General features: G+C 42.3%; 1 protein-coding gene and 1 long non-coding RNA gene across 4 annotated transcripts in view; one reads left to right on the top strand and one right to left on the bottom strand.

Annotated features, from left to right (window-relative positions):
* SPTLC3 (serine palmitoyltransferase long chain base subunit 3) overlaps positions 1 to 24,307 on the top strand; it is a 185,034-nt gene extending 160,727 nt beyond the window's left edge. For all 3 annotated transcript variants that reach the window (XM_081553423.1, XM_081553422.1, XM_081553424.1), the window contains 3 exons: positions 7,820 to 7,955; positions 14,589 to 14,718; positions 20,459 to 24,307. In XM_081553423.1, coding sequence (XP_081409549.1) covers positions 7,820 to 7,955; positions 14,589 to 14,718; positions 20,459 to 20,572 — 380 coding nt within the window. In that variant the 3' untranslated portion in view covers positions 20,573 to 24,307. The remainder of the gene's footprint in view (positions 1 to 7,819; positions 7,956 to 14,588; positions 14,719 to 20,458) is intronic.
* On the bottom strand, positions 542 to 2,823 carry LOC145531322 (uncharacterized). The gene is made up of 2 exons (XR_014072358.1): positions 2,639 to 2,823; positions 542 to 1,774 (listed from the first exon to the last, which is right to left on the bottom strand). It is a non-coding gene; the product is annotated as an uncharacterized LOC145531322 (long non-coding RNA).
* Positions 24,308 to 24,498: the final 191 nt, after the last annotated feature.

Below are 24,498 nucleotides of genomic sequence, written 5' to 3'. Positions count from 1 at the left end.
CTTTCTTCAGGAAGAGCCCAGTCCTTTCTCAGAGCTAACCTGATTAGGTCTTAAGTATTGGTTAATGCCCCTAAAATTCATTTTACCTTTGTAAAATAGGACTTTATGTAAAGATTTCTAGTAGTTATAAGCTTCATCTTGAATACTCAGAGTGAATATTAGTCTAGTGAATGCTTAGTTCTGGGAGATAAGAACATATAAAAAGGCATGTCCTAGGCACCAAAACAAAAAAGAGGCAAACAGAAAACTGAGATTATAGGAACAGCCAGAGTGGCTGTAGATAGCACAGGTCACTTCCATTGGTCACAGCTTCAGAGGGCAAATCCAAGCAAGTCAGTTCAGTGCTTGATGATGACTGAAAATGAACGGTGTTCAATCTTTTTGAACCATAGAATTTTTTTCAGATGAAATGTACATGGAAGTCCATTTTATAAAATTGTTGTATAACTTTACAACACTCTTATAGGACTTATTGGGTACCAGACGCTCTCCAAAGTGCTTAAAATAAAATCCTTATAATGATACAAAATGGACATGCTTATTATTATTATTGTCATTGTCATTATTCACATTTTACTGGTGAAGAACCTTAGTTGCAGAAAGATGAGATGCCTTGCTCAAGGTGGTAGAGCAGATTTTGAACCCAGGAAAGTCAGGCTCCCAGTCCTCGACGCTGTTGGCATGGAAGCAAGTTGGAGGTGGGGGGTCTTTTCTCCCAGCTGCTGAGCCTCCACCTCACCTTCTCCCCGCACCCCCTAGGCTTCCTCAGTGTAACCTGCCCAGCAGACACTTTGAGAACCGGAGAGTTGAATACTGTACACACTGCCTCAAAGGGGCTGCCTAGGACCTTCTTTCATGTGCACTGTCTCTTGGAGCCCTTTCAAGGAACTCCAAGAAGCCGATTCCTCAGCCACAGTCTCTACGTGGCCAGAGCCGTCGCTGCAGCACCTCTCACCCATTTCTGCTGCCACCCTGGCCTCCTCCAGCCTTTCCTTTATCTTACTCCATGCACTATATGCTGCAATTTCCTCTTCCGAAACCCCCTCAGAACATGGCGTATCCTGGTTGTGATGCTGCCTGGATTCTCCAGTGCCCATCAGCTCCTAGGTTGGCAACTATAGCCCTCTGGTCCTTATTCCAGTGATCTTTCTCCTGACAATGAACCAAATGTTCCAGGCAAGCAGGCTACCCATCCCCCTCTGGTGTACAACGTGTGTTCTTGCCACCTCTAGGTCTTTGCTCCAAACTCCCAGAGCATTTCTTCCACAGGGCATCCAATTTTCTACCGCTTATGATTATTATATTAATTTTTCTCATCTATAAGCTCCTTGAAAATAGTAGACATGTTCATCTTTTAATCCTGCCACACAACAGCCACCAGCACTGAACAGTACTAAGTAGCATTCTCCTCAAAGTCCTAGGAAATAGATTGTTATCATCCCCATTTAACAGATCAGTAAACTAATGCTCAGCTATGAATGACTTGCTCATCTTCATAGCAAAAAGAAAAGGGTAGATGGAAGCTGACATACGGATCTGTAGATGGAGCAGAAAAATGCAAAAATCCTCGGAGACAAAATTGCTCTCCAGAGTCTTCAATTAGAGTCACCCTTATTATCTTCATGGAATCAACAGCCACAATAATTTATGCCTACAAGGACTGGTTTTGAACTATGGTACACACCACTGTCATCCATGGGAAGGTTTTCAAGAAGGTCCACTCCAGTCGTTCAGGAGCAGAATCTCTGCAGATGGGGACTTACCCATGAGTATCCTAGAAAAGAAAAAATTCCCTGAAGACTCTGGTGTGTTCCCCTATTTAAGAATCACCAGTTCTCAAGGTTCCCAGAAGACTCCAACCTCCCAAATTACCCTCATTCCCCATCGTTACTAACTTTCTAAGAAACTGCTCTCTATTTAAATGCAAATTAAAATTAAATCATATCACTTACTCTGTAAGGATTCGAGAAGCACTGCTATGGGACAGTCCTGCTAACTCTGTCTCTATTTGTCTTACAGCCCTTTTCCTGTGTCTGTTATCTGATATCTGCCCAGTCCCCTGGTAGATTGTGTGCACATGCTAAGTTGCTGCAGTCATGTCCTAACTCTTTGTGACCCCATCGACTATAGCCCACCAGACTCCTCTGGCCATGGGATTCTCCAGGCAAGAAAACTGGAGTGGGTGGCCATGCCCTCCTCCAGGATGTCTTCCCCACCCAGGGATCAAACCTGTGTCTTTTATGTCTCCTGCATTGGCAGGTGGGTTCTTTACCACTAGCACCACCTCGGAAGCTCTAACTGGTAGATTATTTCTTGCCTAACTGGTAGATTACTATACAGCCTAGAATTTTTTATCTTCTCCTCCTTATTAGCAGCAGACCCTTCTCTGGTACACAGTGAAGGCTTTTCATTTGTGAAATGTATGAACCCATGAATCACGGGACTCACACCTCATCAGGAATGCGTTTAACAGCTTCTTCAAAGAGCAGACTCTGATAAACTCGATGGCATCACCAATGTCCAGGTCCGCTGGGTAACACAAAAGCTATCTCCCAGCCTCAGTTTCCTCATCTGTGAAGGGGACCCAAAAGCACAGCTTCTGGCTCATAGTAGCTGCACAAGGGATGCTCATTCTTACCTCTCCTTGTGGATTAAGCCCCTGACAGTGTCTTGGAGCCGTGAGTGGAGAGGTAGAGGCAAGGAAATGAAATCATCTAGCCTGCCCAGTCCCGCTCCTGCGTGCATTCAACGGGGGCGTGGTAAAGCCTGGGCAGTCCTTGGCACATGTTTGTGTGACCATAAAACATGCCATAACCTTGGAATCTGGAAATCAAAAGGAAGCGATTCAGCACCTGATAAAAATGTGTGTTCCTTTCCGCAAACCACTCCAAACCCTGTTTTCGCCATCCCACTGGGAAGCTTGTCACTGCTAATGTGATTCTTATGATTCTTGCTGCTTTGTAGCCTCTTGATCTTTCCTGAGATCTCCCTGCCCTAGAGTGTGTTGGAAACAAAATGTCCTGTCTGGTGTCCAGAGCTTAAAATAACAGACGTTGGTTTCCTGCTGCCAGGTTGAAATTTTACTCCAAGGTCTCTCCCCAGAACCCCCTCCCCCGCTCTTCCCTATGCCTGGAGAAGAAGCCTATTGTGAGCATCAGACAAATAAAGGGAAGGAAGGGGGAGGCTGTGGAGGGTTGGGTGGGGGCGGAGGGGCAGGGGAGACCTTCTCAGACCACTGCGGGCACTCTGGAGGATCAATTTGGTTGTTCAGAAAGATCAGCCTCTTAAATTGTGAGACAGGTTTTAAGGGAAGATTCTACCCACCTCTAAAAAGAACCACACTTTCCCAGCACAGCTGCCAAGAAGCAGGTTTGAGGATCCCTAGTCTGTATTCTGCACTGGTGAGAGGAGCGCCATGTGTTTCTGTATGTGCCCTTTTCAACCTGGGGCATAATGGAATGAGCCCCCCACGGCATCTGAGTCTATGCACATTTCCTCTGTTAGACAGAGAGCTCAAAAAGTCTCCAGAAAATAGACAGCGTCATTGGTCTTGGCTGGCAAACGCTCCAGAGCCTTACAGAGGGAAATGCCTTTCTCTTTTCTGCCAGCCGATGGTTCAACAGAGAAGAAATTTTCCTTCTTTAGCTTCTGACAGGTCATTCTGGGCGCGTCCTCTGTCCACAGTGTCTTCTGGCCCTCTGAAGATTGAGTTGTCCCAAGCATATTTTTGGAAACACCACTGATGATTGTTTTTATTAGGGGACTGCAAGGCTTTGTAGTGGGACGCTTTGGGTTTTATTTGTTTTCCTTCCCTGGCCCCAGCTGTTTTTGTTTTAACAGCATTGCAGAGAAGGTTAAACCCAGTCCATCCCTCAAGTTGGCAGAGCTAGAAATCCAAGTGGGTTGAATGGCACCCTACAGGTCATCTGCCCGGTTGGGTCCATCCCTGACTTTATCCAGCCTCACGAGAGGGGTGAGGTTGACAGTGGGGTTGATCTCCAGACAAGTGAGCCTTTTGGAGCTGATAACTGTCCAGGGAGCAAGTCACCCCCCAAATGTACCACCAGAGACCCCGGGTGTTCCGTAACTGCCGGGATGTCATCTTGCCAAACAAGGGGCAAGGACATATGCCCATCTTTTTACTTTCCATGTCCAACCAAGGAGCATGACTCAGCCAAACACAGCCACCCATGGCCTTGGGGCTGAACTGGTAATGGCCATTGTTTCTGAGACATTGAGTTTCTTTGGCTGCACCTGTTGAAAGCCAAAACTCATGCTTGGTCTCATTCCCAGAGATGCTGATTTCATTGGTCTGGGGTACAGTCCAGGCATGGGGCTTTGCCAAGCTCTCTAGATGCTCTGAGGTGCCATCGAGGCTGCTGAGAACAGCTGCTAATGGAAAAATGTAACTAACCTTGTAAATATCTATTTCCCAGACACAGTACTAAGGATGTTCTTGCACTAACCCCTTTATTGCTCCAAGTCTTCTTGTGAAATAAGTTTATTTATTTCCAGGTAAAACTGAGGTTTTAAAGCCTTAAGTTGTCCACATGGAGTTTGGAGTTTCCTAGCCCATTTAACTCCAGAGCTTATTCCTTTTCCAGAGAACCAAGAATACAGCAAAATAACACAATTGCATAAGCTCTCCAGCACCCTACATAAGAGATCTGACCCCTCACTTATTTATCTGGGCGGGGCCTCCCCTGTCTTCTATGTAATAGGTTGAAGAAGAATCAGAAAGTATTTAACTAGGGACCTTATGTGTTGCAAAGGGAAGGTCACTACCATGCCCAGTCTTCACGTCATCCTGGCATGCCCACCCCTGTACGAAAGGACAAGTGCAAAAATTCCTTCTGTTTTGACAAAGTGCTTTTCAAACAAGAATCCCAAAGTACAACATAATTAATCAAATCACCCACATCCTGTAGATGAGCAGTATTTTATATGTACAAATTTCTCTCTGCCTCCAGGCCCTCCAACACTAGGAAAATGTTTCTAATTTTCAAAAGTGAGCTATGTAGTAACTGAAAGGAGCTGTATCTTGGCTAGCTTAAAAGATGTCAAGGCATCTATAGTAGCTCCATGTGAGAAAAAGTGGTGTCCACGAAGTGTGTTATAATGGCTTGCCTGCCATGCTAGGCTGCGTGGTTCAAAGAGGGGAAAGACAGGGCAAGAACAAAACATCCAGTTCTTAAGAGTCAGCTGCTTCTGTGATCAATATTTTGATCCATCTGGTCAACTCTCCAAAGGATCTAGAAGGCAGAAAGCGATGACATTGGCTGGTGATCCAGTTACTTGGGTTAATCAAGGCAGAGAGGACAGATGGGGCTGATTAAGTAGAGGGGCAGCCCAATGATGGATGAGTCATTATAGGCAAGTGCAAAGATAATGCCATTGGGAAAAGCAATTTAAGTCATTCAGGTACTTCCAGACCAGGAAATCCTTCTAGTCCTAGAGGGGGATCATTTAGAAAGTATCAGACCCAGCCTGATGAACTCATCTATTCCTTGTACAGCTAACAATCAACAGAAGAGCTGAACACACAAGGGGACAAGCCATATGGAATACATTTTGAAGACTGGGATGTATATCTGTGCCTTCATTTGAAACACCTTCTTATTTTTTTTTAATTTTATTGACGTATAGTTGATTTACAATGCTGTGTTAGTTTTAGGTATACAGCAAATTGATTCAGGTACACATGTACATATATACATTTGTTTTTAGAATCGTTTCTCATAGATCATCACAGAATATTCAGTGATGTTCCCTGTGCTATTAATATATAGTAGATCCTCATTGGTTATCCATCTTATGTATAGTCATATGTGTACATTCATCCCAACTCTTGATTTATTCCCCCGATATTTCCCCTTTAGTAACCATAAGTCTGTTTTTTATAAGTCTGTTTCTGTTTTGTAGATAAGTCCATTTGTATCTGGATCACCTTCTTTAAGCAAGTCATATTCCAGCCCCTCTTTTCTGATCCACAATACCACCCTGCTCCTATGTTCTCATCTTCCTAAGCACACACTGTTTCAATGTATGGATGAAGACATTTTTTTTAAAGTAATGACAATATTTTTCTTCTTCACTTCTAGTTCTGTCCTTCAAATAGCTTCCTCTCTGTACCAGAAGACACTTCAGCATGTTACAAAACAATTCTTTTTTTGTTTGAGCACAAAAGAGGCTGTGTCTATGCAACAAAATTTATGAAAATGATTCTACACCTCTCCAAATCCCTTTCTTGGATTCATGTTGCAAATATGAAATTTTAGGGGAGAGAGCTTATTGTTTCAAGAAGGTGGGTAGGAAACTAAAAGCCCATGTGAATTAAAGAAAACTATACCTGCAACTGTTTCTTTAAAACCAAGTCCCAACTAGGAACCCTCAAAGAAAAAGTTATCCATGAGTACCATATTAATAATGCCAATGAATGCCAGTTAGTTCTTCTGACTTCTTTTCCCTCCCTGATTGCTCCTGCTTGACTCCCTTTTAAGCTCCTCTTCCCAACCATTCAATGCTGGATTCTCCAATCCCTGTACTTCTGGTTTTTCAGACAATCTACTCACTGTTCCTTCTGTCTTGCCCTGCCCTCAAACACATCTTGCTGGGTCTCAACCATTCTGTTTTTCCTGCAAACAATAGGACCATTGCATCTGTGTTCTGGGTGAGGAATTCCCTCCTCTTTATTTTGGTAATTATTTTGGTAACATTTGTCTATCTTTCAGATCTCAGCTCACTCATCATGCATTGATTTCCTCAGACCTGGTCTAAGCTCTCCACTGTGGACTCTCGAACACCACATGGCATTCTTTACCACCCTCATCAGAGCTGCAACTTTACATTCATTTGTGATTATTTGATTCATGTCTGTCTCCCCCAGGAGACTGTTTCTATTTTTCTCTCGTTGCTCCTGACTGAGCTTGCACTGCCCACTTCTCTACTTCGCGGGCTACCCTAGTTTCTACTGACCAATGATTTCCTCTGTCTCATAGATTCCAGTAACACACTTTTCTCTCAATTCCCATCATTTTTTGTTTTTCATCCAATTGTTGATTCTCTCTAAATTTTTTATAGTCATGCTCTACTAGCAAGACAGTCTTACTGGTTTAATTCATATGTATTACCTCTTTGGCAAACTTCTCGTGAGAGACCATCTCACAGCTCCCTGGGCAGCACCCAAATGAACTGCCCTTGGGTCGAGCGTGTCCTCCATCCACGGGCTGTTGCCAGCCTGGGGGACAGGTCAGCTTTCTTGAGAAAGTACAACAAATGAGGTGTTTTCTCCATCACGGTCTGTTTTCTGAGGACTGGCAGAGCTGGGGAGGGATCTTCCTGGAGAACTAGGGTGGGGGGAAGGGGTGAAGAGTAATAACAGAAAGAAGAGGGACAGTTGAGGTTTTCAACAATGTCCTTCTTGGTTGGTGTTCCGTTTCTTGTCACATTCCCTTCCCCTGCACTAATGTGTCTATAGCACTTAGCAGATTCCACACACGGTGGGTACCCAGTACATTGTAGTTCACCTCCTTCATTCTGGCGAGACACCCTTCCTGTTCCCCTGCTGGCCTGACTGTAGTTGCCAGCAGTAGCCAGCAGCACCATCCCCCCTGGACCCCATCTTCCAATCTCAGGGCAGGTCCCAGGCATCAGTGCCCACACCTGCTCACCAGGAGATCTTTGCCCACCCTGCTCTGACCCTCTTCCAGCCCTTAATGCAGGCCTGCAGAAAGACTTAACAGCACTTGCCAAGACAGTCTGACATCTGCTTCCCTCTTCCAGGTGGGAATTGATGGATTTCATACCTATTTCCTTCCAGGGCTGCAGAGAGTACAGCAACTGGCAAAAAATACAAGATACTTCAGACAGAGATTAAGCAAAATGGGATTCATTGTCTATGGCAACGAAGAGTCTCCTGTGGTTCCCCTGCTCCTTTACATGCCTGCAAAAGTAGCGTGAGTACCCAGCAGACCCCCACCGTAGCACCTAAGCTCCAAGGTGATCTGATGGAGATGGCGCTCCGACTCCAGGGGGTTCTTTCAGCACAGGTGCTGCTTTGCATCTTGAGCAAGATGCTGAGTTCAAAACTCACTTGTCCAGTTTCTCAGAAGTCACAACGTCTTGTGGGAAGGGAGCCAGGTGCTGAGGCCCACTGTTTCCACGCTCTGTGAATTGGGCGAAACCACTTACTGCCTGAGGCCTCAGCTGTAAATGAACAAGGGTCCTGCGCTTCCTCCTGCCCCAAGATCTTTCTCAGGGAGAACCTCAAAAGACCATCTCTCCCAGCATTCAAAAGCAACATGACTAGGCTCTCTGCTTTCTCCTGTTGAACTCTCACAGCCATCCTCCAACGAAGGCAGACTCATGTGTGGGGAAACTGAGGCTGAGAGCACTTAAATAGCTTTCCAAAGTCAAGATCAAGTGTAGGAAAACCAAAAGGCAAACCCAAACTTAGGCTCTTGCTCCAAAACTCTTGCTCCCAACACCAAATTTTAATACCTCTCCTGTAAGCCGACTTCAGGTTGTTTTCCACTGATTGTGACTCTGAAGTTGAGCATTAGTAACAAATGCATAAAGAGAAAAAAATGACTTTTTCTCAATATGGTGTAGATGAGCTTTTACAGGAGTCATTCTCCAGTCTGCTAGAGATAAATGATGAACTCTGTGATTAAAAAGAAATTAATTAAAATCTTTTCTAAATATAAAATATTTGTGTGTCTGACCCAGCACATGGGAGAAAGTAATTATCAACAGATGTTCATCAGATTCTGGAGGTCCTGACACTCCTTTAACACAACCGTATTGTTGGAACTTTCTGTTTGATTCTCTGACAGTCTAGGTCAATCAGCAGACTATTAGAAGTAGTATAGAAAAGAAGTTCTGGGGCTATTTGCTGAAAACTCATGATGGTTAGGACTGAGTTAAACATTCCTAAGAGATGGATTCTTTGATGTCCACTCTCGTGTCATTTCACCAGGACCAAATGACATACACATGAGTTGCCTCATGCACCACAGTTGTCCACCACTGAGCCCTTTGTTTGTGGATCTGGGTCAGGAAACCAGCGCTTGGAATGGCCAAGAAGACACTGTGCTTCAGGAATGTCACAGGACACTGCTCTGTGCTGACAGCAGGAAGGGGTGACAATGGTGATTTCAGGTAGCAGCCACCCCAAAGCCCTCTACCATCTGATGCCGGATGGCACAGAAGAAAATCCACACTTACTCAGGGTGGTTGGAGAAGCAGTGTGTTCTGACTCCACGCTTAGCCCATGCTTCTCTAATGCTTTATGATTCACTCAAATGAGGACACCAAAAGTAAGCTTGCTTTATTTTGGAATGTGTCAAGTACACAATACTGGAGGGTGGTGTTAGGGAGCGTGCTTGATATTTGATGATGGAAGCTGGAACTAGAACCTCAACAGGATAGGAAGTTGAGTCCATCTAATGAGAAGAATCCATGACAAACAAAAACAAATGCACTTAAGTGCATGGCAACAGAATGAGAGAGAGTTCCTCTCCTCCTTTATATGACAGGAGCCCTGACCTGACAAAGCTAATGTGAAAAACGAAAATGAAACTGAGAAGGAGTTTCCGGGAAAAGTTAGGTTCTAGAGTGTAATGAGATGTTTGGAATGAAAAAGAATTTTCATTCTGTCTCTTCCTCATTAAAACTTCTGAAGCCCTGCTTTTCTCATACTGAAAATGAGATATATCAGGGTATATTAGCCAGCAGCAGGATTGCCAGGTCATATGGTAGTTTTTGGATGGCATCACTGAGTCAAATGGACATGGGTTTGGGTGGACTCCGGGAGTTGGTGATGGACAGGGAGGCCTGGTGTGCTGTGGTTCATGGGGTCGCAAAGAGTCGGACATGACTGAGAGACTGAACTGACTGATGGTAGTTTTATTACTAGCTTTTTAAGGAATTTCCATACTGTTCTCCATAGTGGTTGTATCATTTTACATCCTCACCAACAGTGCAAGAGGGTTCCCTTTTCCTTCGTACCCTGTCCAGTGTTTATTGTTTATAAATTTTTTAATGATAGCCATTCTGACCAGTGTGAGGTGATACTTCACTGTAATTTTGATTTGCATTTCTCTAATGATGAGCAACGTTGAGCATCTTTATACCCTGAGAAAATCATAATTCAAAAAGATGCATGTACCCCAATGTTCATTGAAGCACTGTTTACAATAGCCAGAACATGGAAGCAACCTAGATGTCCACTGACTGATGAATGGATAAAGAAGTTATGGTACATATATACAGTGGAATATTGTGCTGTGCTAAGTCACTCAGTCATGTCTGACTCTTCGCGATCCCATGGACTGTAGCTTGCCAGGCTCTTCTGTCCACGGGGATTCTCCAGGCAAGAATACTGGAGTGGGTTAGCTATCCTCCAGGGGATCTTCCCAACCCAGGGATCGAACCCACGTCTTCCATATTGCAAGCAGATTCTTTACTGTCTGAGCCACCAGGGAAGCCCAATGGAATATTATTCAGCCAATAAAAAGAACAAATTTGATTCAGTTAAAATGAGATGGATGAACCTAGTGTCTATTATACAGCATGAAGTAAGTCATAAAAAAACAAATATCATATATTAACACATGTATATGGAATCTAGAAAAATGGTACTGATGAACCTATTTGCAGGGCAAGAATAGACTGTGAAAATAGAGGGGGAAGGAGAGAGTGGGATGAAGTGAGAGAGCAACATTGACATGTGTACACTACCGTGTGTAAAACAGATAGCTAGTGGGAAGCTGTTGTGTAACACAGGGAGCTCAGTCTAGTGCTCTGAGGATGGGAGAGGGGAGGGAGGGGACACGTGTGTAATTATGGCTGATTCAAGTTGTACAGCGGAAACCAAACAACATCATAAGACAATTATCTTCCAATTAAACATAAATTTTAAAAAAGAAAGAAAATTCAATTGAATATGACCTATTTCCTATTAATAGAGCATATAAAGCACTTCGTATAGTGATTGAATAAGCACTCAGTCAGTGATAGACATCATTATTACAACTACTTCTACTACTATGGCTACAATGATTATTATTACTAGTTTCAACTGAGTGTAAGATTGAGTCATTGTGGTTGCATGTCTTTTGAAAATAATTACTTTAAAATAATTATTTTTAAATAATTACAATATTTTAAAAAATCTTTATTTTATACAGGATAAAATAAAATAATTATTATCCTTTAATAAAAATAAAATTTCCAGGAAAAGAGTAGGAAAAGATCTTGCTATGCCCTGCATCAACTGGACCTTGGATGATATGTCAAATGATCTAGTACCTTCCCCTGTAAGATAGTTTTAAGGAGACGCTAATATTGCTAAATGTTAATTATATGCTAAGGAAGGCTCTTAAACCCGATGTTCAGCCATTGAAGGTGGGATGCCTAGCTCGGGTTTACAAATGAAGACACCTAAATGTACAAAAGTCAAAACTATTTTCTAAGTGTCATTCCTGTTGTAGGTACTAGATCCCAGAGTCAGGTCAGTTCCATTTGCCTCCTAAACCAGGGCTCTTTTCAATGCACTGCAGAGCCTCTCAAGCTTTAGTCCAAGGGGGAAAATACACATCTCTTTAAAGCAATGCAGGGTATAATTTAACCCTCTTTAATGTCATCATCTAGAGAAGGCAATGGCAGCCCACTCCAGTACTCTTGCCTGGAAAATCCCATGGACGGAGGAGCTTGGTAGGCTGCAGTCCAAGGGGTCGCACAGAGTCGGACACGACTGAAGTGACTTAGCAGCAGCAGCAATGTCATCATCGGTGAATCAAAAGGGCATGGATTAGTACAATGGGGACTGTACAATTAGTACAAAAAAAAATCTAATTATTTCTGTTGTTAAGGAAACTTAGAACATGTTAATTCCAAAAGGTAATGTTATCTATTGTTGGCAGGAGTAGCCATTCCCTGGTCTTGTTTCCTTCTCTGATACTCCTTCAATGGAAAGTTTATACGCAGAAAAGCTTTTGAAACAGGGAGTTAGTTGTCTCAGCCAGTATCTGAACACTTTTTCCATTTGCTCATTTAAAAACCTTTGATTTTATTAAAGAACTGATTTCTCCACATTTTCCCCCACTGCAGAATAGAAATATGATTTCTAGCCAAGTATCCTTTTGAATAAAGTCTTACTGCAGCTCTACCACTGGACTCTTCTATGTAGTAGAGTAGAATGTGATTTCACTGATAAAAATTCACTGAAATAATCAGAAGAATTGTATTTCCCATTTGGTAGAGGACGGACATTTTCCAGCCCCAGGCCTCATCATATGCTTGGAGGATTGTGGTGCAGAAAATGCACTGATGCTGTGTGCAGTGCAGGGCTAATATTTTATTCTCCTTATTATTCAAGTAGTTTAGTTTCTTTCAGGCTATGCCAGCTCTAATTTGCTTTGGGGAGTACAAACCCAGAGGCTCATTATGCTGAACGTTTACAACAATCATGTACATTAACTGAAGGAGGCTAGCTTTTGTTGTGTAAGTTGTAAGCTTTAAGTTTAGACGCGCTCCAGGGAGGCCTCAGATTAACCTAATGAATCATCAGTCATATATTTCACTCTATGTTCTTTGGCAAAACTCACTTCCTCTGGCACAACTAGAAAAGTGCAGACAGTGAAAATGGTCTTTGGGGAGTCCCAAAAGCCGGCCAGAAATCATGGGTCAGGTGGTTTGTACTCTAGCAATAAAAGCACTTGACTTGTTTCTCAGACAATTACAAGCTCTTATCTTGTGCAGTTCCGTGGGCAGCCTTCCACAGGGTGATCAATAAAGAGAAAGAATGGCCCATTTTCAAGCTTCCTCAGTTAGAAAGCTTCATCTCCTTTCAACCTTTTCAAATCAAAGGCTGAATCTTGCCTTGCCCGAGCCAGGGGGCCAGAGAGGCTGTGTTTGGAGGTCCCTGCAATCTCTATCGCTTCCTTTGATAACCCGCCTTCTGCACGAGGAAACCTAAAAGCTGTCAGCTAAACAAGAGAAGGAGAGACCCCACAACCTTCCTCTCCGTGGCTGCATCGAGGATTCTTCCTGAAACTCGGGGCTTCTGTGGTACTGTAAGCTTCCAGCCTAAAATAAGACACCCTTCAAGGAGAAGGAAATGGCAACCCACTCCACTATTCTTGCCTGGAAAATCCCTGGACAGAGGAACCTGGCAGGCTACAGTCCCTGGGGTCACAGAGTCGGACATGACTTAGCGACTAAACAACAACAACAACCCCTCAATGCTTAGAAGACCTGAGACCTGGACCCACTTGTGGGCGGAGCTTCTCAGGGAAGAAGGATTCCTGTGGGGAGTGATGATTTCCCACACAGAGGGAAATACTCACTCACTTGGACGTACATGCCAGTGTCTGAGGTTGGATCTCAGTGCAAGAAATGTACAGGCTTTGAGTCTAGAATCGTTACTGAGATTAGCTCTGAAATAAAAAGGTGCCAGAAGTGGTTAAGGGGAAGGAATCGTAGCTTTAAAAGGTTTTACTCTGTGTCAAAGAGCTTTGTAATTCTATGACCTTAATTCTATGACCTACGCCTCTAGGCTCCTTCTAGAGAAGGGCTCAGTGAGTGCATACTTCTTTCCCTCCCACCCTCCTCCCCATCCCCCACTTATTCCAGCCAATGGGTTTATTATCCCTGAAGGCACACATAAAAAGTGAGAAGACCCTCGCTATTTCCTGTCTTTGGCTTGATGGAAAATAAAATCTTTGTCTCTGGAAAGAGAACGTGGCTTGGGGTTGCCTCCCACAGACCCTCTGATCCTGAATCTGAAATTACAGTCACGAAGTAGAGGCGTTTCAAAATCTCCACACTGTTATTATCGGTACTGTATTAAGTATTTAAAGCATATAGGGTTGCATCTAACAAATTGTTTCTTTACGTAATTGCACTGTGTGACGGTTCTTTTTATTGGAGTATAATTTCTTTACAATGTGCGTTAGTTTCTGTGTACAACAGCATGAATCAGTCGTATGTATACATATATCCCCTACCTCCTGAGCACCCCCTCCCACCCCACCCCCACCAATCCCATCCCTCTAAGTCATCACAGAGCACGGACTGAGCTCCTTGTGTATATAGCAGCTTCCCGCCAGCTGTCCATTGTACACAAGGTAGTGTATGTACGTCAGTGCTACTCTCTCACTTCATCATACCCTCTCCTTTCCCTCTGTGTCCACAAGTCCCTGCTCGAAGCCTGTGTCTCTATTCTTGCCCTACAAGTGTGTTAGGGCTTTTATTCCTTAGGAACTCTACGGACAAAAATTTTACATATATGCAAATTTGTTCAACCAGGGTCATGTCCATGTCCATCCACATTTTCTGCTCAATGTTAAAGACTGAACACACAATTGTTTAATGAATGGGCCATGCCCCACAATATACACACACAGTTATGGGTGCCATCAAGTGACTGGCTGCCACATTTCCTGGTCAACTGTATTTGACGGAAGTTCCATGACTTCAATTATCTTCTACTTATTTTTTAAAAACAAAGTCATTAGCCACATTCCTTTTTTTGCAGTAGAATTTTGTCATCTCTCAGTTAACCTCTTTCTTAATCTTTCCCTTAGGGCTTTTGCAAGGCATCTATTAAAGAGAAAAATCGGTGTGGTGGTCGTTGGATTTCCAGCTACGCCCCTTGCAGAAGCCCGGGCTCGGTTTTGTGTTTCAGCAGCACATACCCGGGAGATGCTGGACACGGTGAGTGCCCACAGCCCAGCAGAAGCAGCGGGATGGGGCCCTCGGATTCTCAGCACCTTCTTTTACAGAGCTTGCTTGGGTTTCCCTGGACTTCTCTTGTTGGTGTTGTAAGGAAACACCACCAATAACACTCACTACTTTAAAAAAAAGGGGGGGGGGGTTGGGGGAGTCCCAGCAATGCACAACAATGTGATCAACTCAGCAGATAGAAAAGAAAATCAACTTAGTGAAGACTTGAGTCAAGTTGGTGTTTTGGTTTCACAGCAAAGACTGACTGAGAAGCCAGACGTCCTGCTCTTGGCTTCTTCTTAAATGCTGATGGCTGATTTCTTGTGCTGTTTCAGCAGCAATTGCCTACATCCTGGCACTGGTCATAGCCACTATGTCCATCACAAGAAAATAGGACCCAAATAAGCCACATTTGGAAAGCCAACAGCAAAGACAGACCTATTGTAAAAGCTCATCCTACCTGAGGTGCAAAGGATTTCAAAACCATTTTACCATTTTACTGTCCCTAAATTTCAATCTCTGTATGAGTGAATAATATCAGAGATCCAAGCCAGGTCAGTCAGTTCACGGTTGGTGAAACCAACTCATAAAAATCAGTGCAGTTTAGCAAACACTATCAGGTGTCTGCTCTATGCAAAACTCTGGGGCAAAAAGTCTAAGAGGACATACTATAAACAGGCACCTGTTTATAATAATACCAGAAAGAATAAATTCATCTAGTAAAGAATGAAAACCGCAGGACAGACATTCTAGATGACAATCTAGTAAAGACAACGGCAGGAGCATGGAGGTGCAGTGAGTCATTACATATATGGAGCTATTTGAACAAAATAAGAGATGGTAAGTCAAGGGCAATGAGAACAAAAGAAATGAATCTAGGAATGGACATTATGCATGCATGGATCTGCCAAGACTTGGCAAATATTTGGACGCAGGACACATGTGGGCGAGGGAATGAAGGATAATCCGAGGTCTCTAGCCCTCTAGTGAATGAAGAACAGCAGAGCTAAGTTACTAGGAAATAAGGTATGTGGCAAAGAATAGCAAATCATCAACAGGACTAGGGGAATCAAATGAGCTCAACTGTAGACATGTAGGGATTACATGTCTATGAGCCATCGGTGGAAAATTTCAACTATTAGACATAGGATGGATAAATAGTGAGGTCCTACTGTATAGCACAGGGAACTATATTCAATATCCTGTGTCAAACCATAATGGAAAAGAATGTGAAAATGAATATATATACGTATAACTGAACCACTCTGCTGTGTAGAGAAAACTAATACAATGTTGTAAATCAACTATAATTTTGTATAGTTGTAAATCAACTATAAATCATCTTTAATAAAATTTTTAAAAGGAAAATCCAATTCTAGAGCTTAAGAGAATGTGCAAGACTGGAGTTGCTGTAATTTGAGGAACTAAGGGGAGATTGGGGCTTCCCAGGTGGCTCGGTAAAGAGTCTGCCTGCAATGCAGGAGACCTGGGTTCAATCCCTGGGTTGGGAAGATCTCCTGGAGAAGGAAATGGCACCCACTCCAGTATTCTGGCCTGGAGAATTCCATGGACAGAGGAGCCTGGTGGGCTACAGCCCATGGGTCACAAAGAGTTGGACATGACTGAGTGACTTTCACTTCACTTCAAGGGAAGATCACTGAAGTCAATGGTAGGAGAAAGAATTGCCCAAATATAAGTACATGGGCCAAGGGCGGAAGTGCCTGCATCCGTGGGTGGATACAGGAATCACAGATGAGGACCTGGGCTCAGATGGAGCTAGTGCAATCCAAAAAGTCACGAGCTGGTGTACTGCCCAATACTAAAAAGGCAAAAGCTTCAAGTTGGGGGAGAATCAGCAGAACATCCAAAGGCTGTGAGGGGAGAAGAAATCATCAGCTTAACAGTTACCAGGAGCTTGCTGTTGCTCAGAGCAGAGCGTTTTAGGGGAGTGAAGGAAACAGAAATAAGAATACAAAGAATTAAAAATGAAGATGATACTTTGAGCTCAAATTGCACACATGTGCAAACACACATACACACACACACACACACACACATGGATCCATATCTTTCTGCTTCACCATTATATTTTTAGGACTTAAACCAATGTACAGAACATAGTATGTGATGCTGGGAAAGATTGAAGACAAAAGGAAAAGGGGGCAGCACAGGAAGAGATGATTAGATAGCATCCCTGACTTAATGGACATGAATTTGAGCAAACTCTAGGAGTTAGTGAAGGACAGAGGAATCCGGCATGCTGCAGTCCACGGGTTCACAGAGTCAGATGTGACTTAGTGACTCAACAACAACAATAACAAAACGCAGTGACGATTCATTAGATGACACATTAACAACTGAACTAACCCTAGGTTTTGAGATGATGGGAGAACTTTGCTGTTTCTGTTCTACACTGTCCGGTTTCTCTAAAATGAGTGTATGTTCCCAGTATATAATTTTAACAAATTGTTTCCTCTAAATATAATGAATGATGGTAAGAAAAGGTAGACAAGATTTTTGAGAGGTTTGTAAAGGCAAGAAAAACCAGTTTAGAAAAAGATTTTGAAAGTGGAAGGAGACTTGAGCATGTTTACACATCAATAGAAGAAGGGAGTTATGAGAGGAACATTGCAGGTGTGGGGAAAAGTCGACATGCCCAGAAGCAAGCTCTAGAGACAGCAGAAGGGGTGGGTAGCCTGGGTGGATTTGCATCTTATTTCTGACCCAAACAGCGTTGAGGCACTCAATGAATACCCAGTTCAGTAGATATCAGACCCTATGATTGTCTTCACGAGTTAATTCCTATAGATACGTGGTTCGGAAGAGGCATGGAACTCTCTCCTAGACAAATGCCTCTAAACTTTTGAGATCACCAAATCAATACAAAATTTTGAGCAGGTTTCTTACTAGAAGAGAATATAAAAAATGACCCCTTAAAAAGTCAAGGCATTAAGGTGGTGACTGAACATAGACAACACTTGCCAAAAATACACATTATTAGACAAGTCTATTCAGTGACCGTGTTTGCAACAAGACAGAAACGGGGCCACTTTACAAACACAAAGTGACTTAAAATGTACCTCTTCTAGCATGAATGGTAGTCCTCAGTAAATGACTGAGGTCAGCTTTAGTAGTAGCAGTGGTAGTGTTAGTTGCTCAGTCACGTCTGACTCTTTGCAACCCCATGGACAGTAGCCCACCAGGCGCCTCTGTGCATCAAATTCTCCTGGCAAGAATACTGGAATGGGTAGCCATTTCCTTCTCCAGGGGATTTTTGTGACCCAAGGATAGAACCCAAGTCTCCTGCATTGCAGGCAGATTCTTCACTGTCTGTGCCACCAGAGAAGCCCAAGGTCAGCTCTAACCTCCTTTTAATCCTCCCGTCTTCCAAGTAAGAAGTCTACATATGACCAACACTGAGTTTCTCTCACTTCTTGGCATCATCCTACCCAGAACTGGCCCCCTATTTCTTTAGAATCATCTCATGCTTGAGTCCACAGGTGGCAAGTAACTCTTCCCAGATGTTACGAAGATGGTTCAGGAGTGTGTATTCCCTGCATAAAGCCAACTTTGCTTTTGTCCTGGTGTGTTTCAGGTAGTTGATTAATGAGCCTCAACATAAATCCATTTTGAGATTATATATGCATTACCAGCATATTATGCACATTTTACAACAGACACCAAAAACAGTTAAATAGTTTGAGATACTATGTCACATCTGTCAGAATGGCTGTCATCATAAAGAACACAAGTAACAGGTGTTGGCAAGGATGTGGAAGACAGAGAACCCTTGTGCACTGTTGGTGGGAATGGAAATTGGTGCAGATAGCATGAAAAACAGTATAGAGGTTTCTCAAAAGATAAAAATAGAACTGCCACATGACCCGGGAATTCCATTCCTGGGTATATATCTGGAAAAAAAAAAAAAGCCACTAATTTAAAGAGACACATACACTCCCAGTGTTCATGGCAGCATTATTTATAATTGCCAAGATATGGAAGCAGCCTAGGGGTCCATCAAGAGATGAATGGATAAAGAAAATGTAATGTGTACACACACACACACACACCACACACACACACACACACACACACACACACACACACAATGGAATACTATTCAGCCATAAAAGAGAATGAAATTTTTCCATTTGCAACAACATGGATGGATGTGGAGGGCATTATGAGAAGTGAAATAAGTCAGACAAATTCTGTGTGATATTGCTCATCTGTAGACTCTAAAAAATACAACAAATTAATGAATATAACAAAAAAGAAACAGACACAGAACAAACTAGTGGTTAATACTGGGGAAGGAGGGGCAATATGGGGGTGGACGAGCAGGAGGCAGAGAATAATGGGTTTAAGACAGACTCAAGGATGTATCATACAACATGGGGAATACAGCCAATATTTTGTAACAGCTGCAAATGGACAGTAACATTTAAAACTGTATTAAAAATAAAAATATATTTTTAAAAGATTGAGGTTAATAAATAATTGAAATCCTATGCTTCCCTCCCACATCGTCCATGAATTGTCTCCCACCTCCCCCAAGTATGTGTGTCCTTCACTTTCAAAGCCATTGACTTACTCCATCCCCCACCTTCAGCAAAAGCAGTAGAAACTATCCCAGACTCATGCCATTTAAAATGTAATGTCTGTTGCTTTTTCTTAGTGCTTATATTTGGTATAAAAGTTAAGAAAATACATTGAAGTGAAAAGAAAACTTTAATCACCCATAATTCTACCACCTAGAAATAAACTATTCTTAACATCTTGATAGAGATCTTAACTGATGTCAGTTTGAAAGACTTCCTAATAGCAAATGTCCATAAGCCCCATGAGTCATTCATTCTGATGCTAGCCAACTCTTACTTTCCCTTTTTTCTAAACATTAGACTCTAATATCTTTCCATTTTCTTTTGACTGGTTGAGAAAAAGAGAATCAAAATGTTAAAAAAGAAAAAAAAAGCATGCCCAATTCTGTAGGATTAGCAATAGACTGGAAGGAAAAATTACGTTGTGTATATTCTGAACTTCAGTTGTTTCATTTGTAAAATTGTACATTTACCTGTCTGGATTAAGAGAATTGAAATAGATGAGCTCTTGGTCCCTTGTGGTTTTAAACTCTATTATTCTACGGAGCATAGAGCTGAGTATTTAAAAGCTGAGAGTGGGAGGGATGGGGGAAGCATGGGAGAGAGAGAGGAGGATGCTAATTTCCCTATCTAGGGATTAAACCCGGGTCTCTTGCATTGCAGGCAGATTCATTACCCTCTGAGCCACCAGGGAAGGAATTAGTTACCACCATGTTCATTTTCTTCCTGGTCAGGTTGATTTCCTGTGTCACGAAGACTTAACTCATATGTAATCTGCTAACTTTTTTCTTTTTCTCTCACAAGTTTATACTGTCATTAAATTTTAAAGATAAAGACTTCAAGGGTAAGCATGAATCAAATGCGTTTCTTCTGGTCTTCACATCTCAACAATATCTTAAACATGCGTAATGTGGAGTTAGACTGTTAAAAGAATACGAAATAAAATGCATTAGCCTCTAACATTCCTCTAGGCCTGGTTTATGAACCTCAGCTTACTTACTTGGATCTTTTTCCTTTTCTTTAAAAATCAAATAAGCTGGCAAAAGAAGAGTGTGGTTTTCTGTGAGGCCTCAGAGGGCAAGGCCACTTGGGAGTTTAAATAAAACTGATGGAAGGCAATCTCTTTGCAGGTTTTGGAAGCCCTGGATGAGATGGGTGACCTCCTGGATGTGAAATATTCCCAGAACAGGAAGTCAGCACGCCCAGAACTCTATGATGAGATGAGTTTTGAACTTGAGGATTGAGTTTCCTGGACCTGAATGGACCCTAAAGACTTGGCCAGCAAGACCTCCTTCCTTGCCTCAAAAGGGATATAAACGGATTTCTCCTCCTTTCTAAGGACAGTTTTGGTTTCCAAAACAATTTCATTGAACCAAGGAGACACAATCATTGTTTTTAATGTCTCTGCAGAGACATTAACGTTCTCTTCCCCCAAGCATCCTGCCGCAAACACACACACACCACACACACATTTCTTAGAATATTTGTAATGGCAAAGAGCCTGCGTTTTAGCTGCTACTGTGCAGCCTCTTCAGTCCAGACCCTTTTAGGAATTCCAGCCAAATGAGAGGGTTTTGATTTTTTTCTTCAGTAGATCTCACTATGTGTTTGCTAATTTTATCTGCAGATGGGGGCAAGGGCGGTGAGCAGTAGCCGGAATCTTATTACCCATGAAAGAACCAGCTAGAACTCATCCATATCATGGGAAGTTCCAGGCAGGAGGGTAAAGAAATGTTGCCTCTACCATTTGCCACATTTGGACTTTTTCCAAGGACAAGTGTCAGACGCCATATTGAGTGTTTGAAGGGAGAGCACAGACCTGGCCAGCAAGACCATAGACGTCTTTACAGGAAACTTTCCTTTTCCTCTTCCTGGTTTCCTATAGTTTTATAGCTGAGCTTTTGAGATTTGGGAAATTCAAGACTTTTGTTTCATCAGGAAGAGGGAGGAAAGCAACCAAGCCGACAGTAGGCCTAGACTAAAATGATAAAGGTATAACAGTGGGAGCATCCTTGGTGCCTTGTGGACTGAATGTTTCACATTGCTTTTACTACATTGAGGAACATGTTGTCATTTTCCCATTGAATGTGGAGGACATGGGGAAATTCAATTTCCTTTAGAGTTGACTCCCAAGACTACACTTGAAGAAAGGATCTGTTCAAAAGTGACATTTAAAAGTAAATGCAATTCAGCTTTTCAATTCTGACCCCTCCATTCAGACCTATGAAAGAGTACTGTCCTCTGGCATAAGCACTCCACTTTGGTGCTAAGTGGGCTTTACTTGAGTTGCCTCTGTCTCTCTGTCTGTCTCTGTCTGTCTCTATATATCTGCCTGTCTCTCTGTCTCTCCCTCTCTAAATGTGAACACAAACTTCTCTGCAGAAGTAGCCCTTTGCTAATTGAATTTAGTCGGTATGGAAAAAAGCCAGTAGAAAACCTTATCTTTAACAAGCCCCTAGATGGTGCTCAGATTGGGAAACTCTTAAAAAGCAGTGGTGACCTTTTGCCAAAGCTTCTGTAATAGCTCAAATGAGTTACAGAACATTCCACTCCATCAAATGACACTCTAAACAAATCACTTCAAGAGAAGTTTGACTTCATATGACACAGATGGAGGCGGCTCTCATGCTGTGTGCTGAAACAGAAGCCCCCCCCCAGCCCACCCCCCCACCCCTGTGTTCTGGGGGCCCAGATGCTCACAGCTTTTTAAAGGATAAAGGTGATCAGTGTGGAAAGCTTTTTATGGGGGAAACTATTACCCTAATAGGTACATCAGCTTAAAAATGGATCACATGATAAAGTTCCCCCTGAATTTTTGTAAGGAGTCCTATAAGCAGAAGAGGACAGGAAATGAGTCCTGAAAATGCGGTTGCTCCATCCATTGGCTGATTTTGATAACTAAATTCCAACAGAGGCTAAATTCCAACTCAGTGAACCAGTGCAGCATTCCTTGTGCAAAGAAAATATATATTGTATACATGTGCCAAGAAAAGGAAGGCACATAGGTCTTTTCTCTTGAAAATGCATGTTTAAATGAAATTGATCTTAGTTAGTTGCCCAAAATGAATCTTCATCAAGATACCAGAGTGCTGAGCAATCGATTACATTCTCCAATAGGAGATCAAGAACCTAGCTCTGTCAGACCGTCTGTGTTGAATATGAACTTATGATAACAACTGTAATCCAAATGGAATGTTTCCTGAGCACATTAGAGGGGTTCAGGTCCCAGAGGGTTAATAATATAAGAATATATGTCTTACAGAATGAGATTGGTTAAGAGGGTACTTGTGAGAATTTTTCATTTTTATAAGAAAAAAATCTACTGCTAAGTTAATAAAACTATGATTTCAATTCAATTTAGGTATTATTGGGTCTCCATAGCTATACCAGAGCCAAAAATGTCTCTTTGGTTGGCTCTGTTTGGAAAGATAATTTTCTAACAGAACTATAATGTCTTATACCCCCAACTCTCCCAACTGTGAAGAAGGCATATGAGCATGCACACAAACACACACAAACACACTTTCCCCTTTCTTTACAGAGCAAGAGTTTAAAGATTCAGAGATGAGAATCTGACTAATAAATAGATGGAAGATGCTATTTCTAAAAATGACCTCAGGGAAGCAGAAGATGAAGGATCCAGACTGATATTTGTAAGGAGGGCATAGTATATTTGCATAATAGCAAAGTGGCATAGACACTTTCTTAATCTTAGGGAATGCAATATCCTATTGTTGACTATTTTGCCTTTCAGCATGTTTTGGTTTGACAGAGACCATGGGCTTCAGAATGTACTAGTAAGCTTATTAAAATAAAGATCCCTGGGCCCCACACCAGACTTCCACTGAATCAAAATAGCTCCAGTGCCCAGGAATCTTACATTTCAGCCTGTCTTCCCAGGGGATTGTCAACCAGGTCATAACTTGAGAACCAGGGCTTCCCTGGTGGCTCAGCTGATAAAAGCATCCGCCTGCAATGCGGCAGACCTGGGTTCAATGCCTGGGTTGGTAAGATTCCCTGGAGAAGGGAAAGGCTACCCATTCCAGTATTCTGGCCTGGAGAATTCCATGGACTATATAGTCCATGGGGTCATAAAGAGTCAGACAGGGCTGAGCGACTTTCACTTTCACTGGGACTGGTAACTCTAGTAACTTACCAGGAACTTTGTTCTGATTCTCTGTTGGTGATTAAGAGTGTTTATATTGTTAAAATAAATTAATTATTCTAAACTTTTCACCCCAATGGAACATTTACTTCCCATTTCAACGTACCTTCTCTTTCCCCAAAAATGAACCCAATATTGAAGAATAACCTGCCATTCATTTGAACAAAAGTATCTCTTCGCTAGTTCTCCTTTGTCTCCTCTGTGTCATTTATTATAAGATGTTCCTTTTTCTTTTCATGACCCTGTTCCATTGATTGTGGTATCTTGTTTCCTTTTTTTCTTCCCATCCCTGAAAAAAATCTTCAACTTCTGATTATTTACTTATTCCAACAGTAGCTCTTGAGCCAGGTGAAAGTCTTAATAGTCTCCAAACATGCAATGCTCCTCGGTGTTTGTCTCCAGAGATAACAAATATTATAAGCGAGTCACTCTGACTTAAAAGTTTCAGTGAAGAAACCTTGGCTCTCTTAAATATAGGATTTGATTTATGGCAATAATAACAATTGTAATTTGAACTTATCAGATACTTCTTTGGCAGTTTTTCCCAGTTTCACTAAGAACAACATATTTGAAGTCTTCTTTTTTCAGAGTGCTGTATGCAACTGTGTAACGTTTAAGAAATTAAAAGAGTCTGTATTTTAAATGTTTCTAGGTAATTATTGTGGGACATTGTCTTATGGTGTTGTGGTGTGGTGTTTTGTGTGGGTGTATGTGTGTTTCACTGAAACATTTGAGGTGAACATTTCATTTCATTCTGCCTGTGATACATTAATTTCTTTAATAAACCAATCACCCAAATTTGCAATATAAAAAAGAGTTGATGTTTTTGTGTTGATTTAGTTTGGGTCACCCACTCTAGTATTCTTGCCTGGAGAATCCCAGGGACAGATGAGCCTGGTGGGCTGCCGTCTATGGGGTTGCACAGAGTTGGACACGACTGAAGCGACTTAGCAGCAGCAGCAGCAGCAGCCCTAAAAAGAAAAAAAATAGACTAAGATCTGCTTG

The sequence above is a fragment of the Giraffa tippelskirchi genome, chromosome 13 (assembly GCF_054371585.1).
Source record: "Giraffa tippelskirchi isolate mGirTip1 chromosome 13, T2T-mGirTip1v1.2.pri, whole genome shotgun sequence".
Lineage (NCBI taxonomy): Eukaryota > Metazoa > Chordata > Mammalia > Artiodactyla > Giraffidae > Giraffa > Giraffa tippelskirchi.
This window is presented reverse-complemented; position numbering and strand designations above follow the sequence as displayed.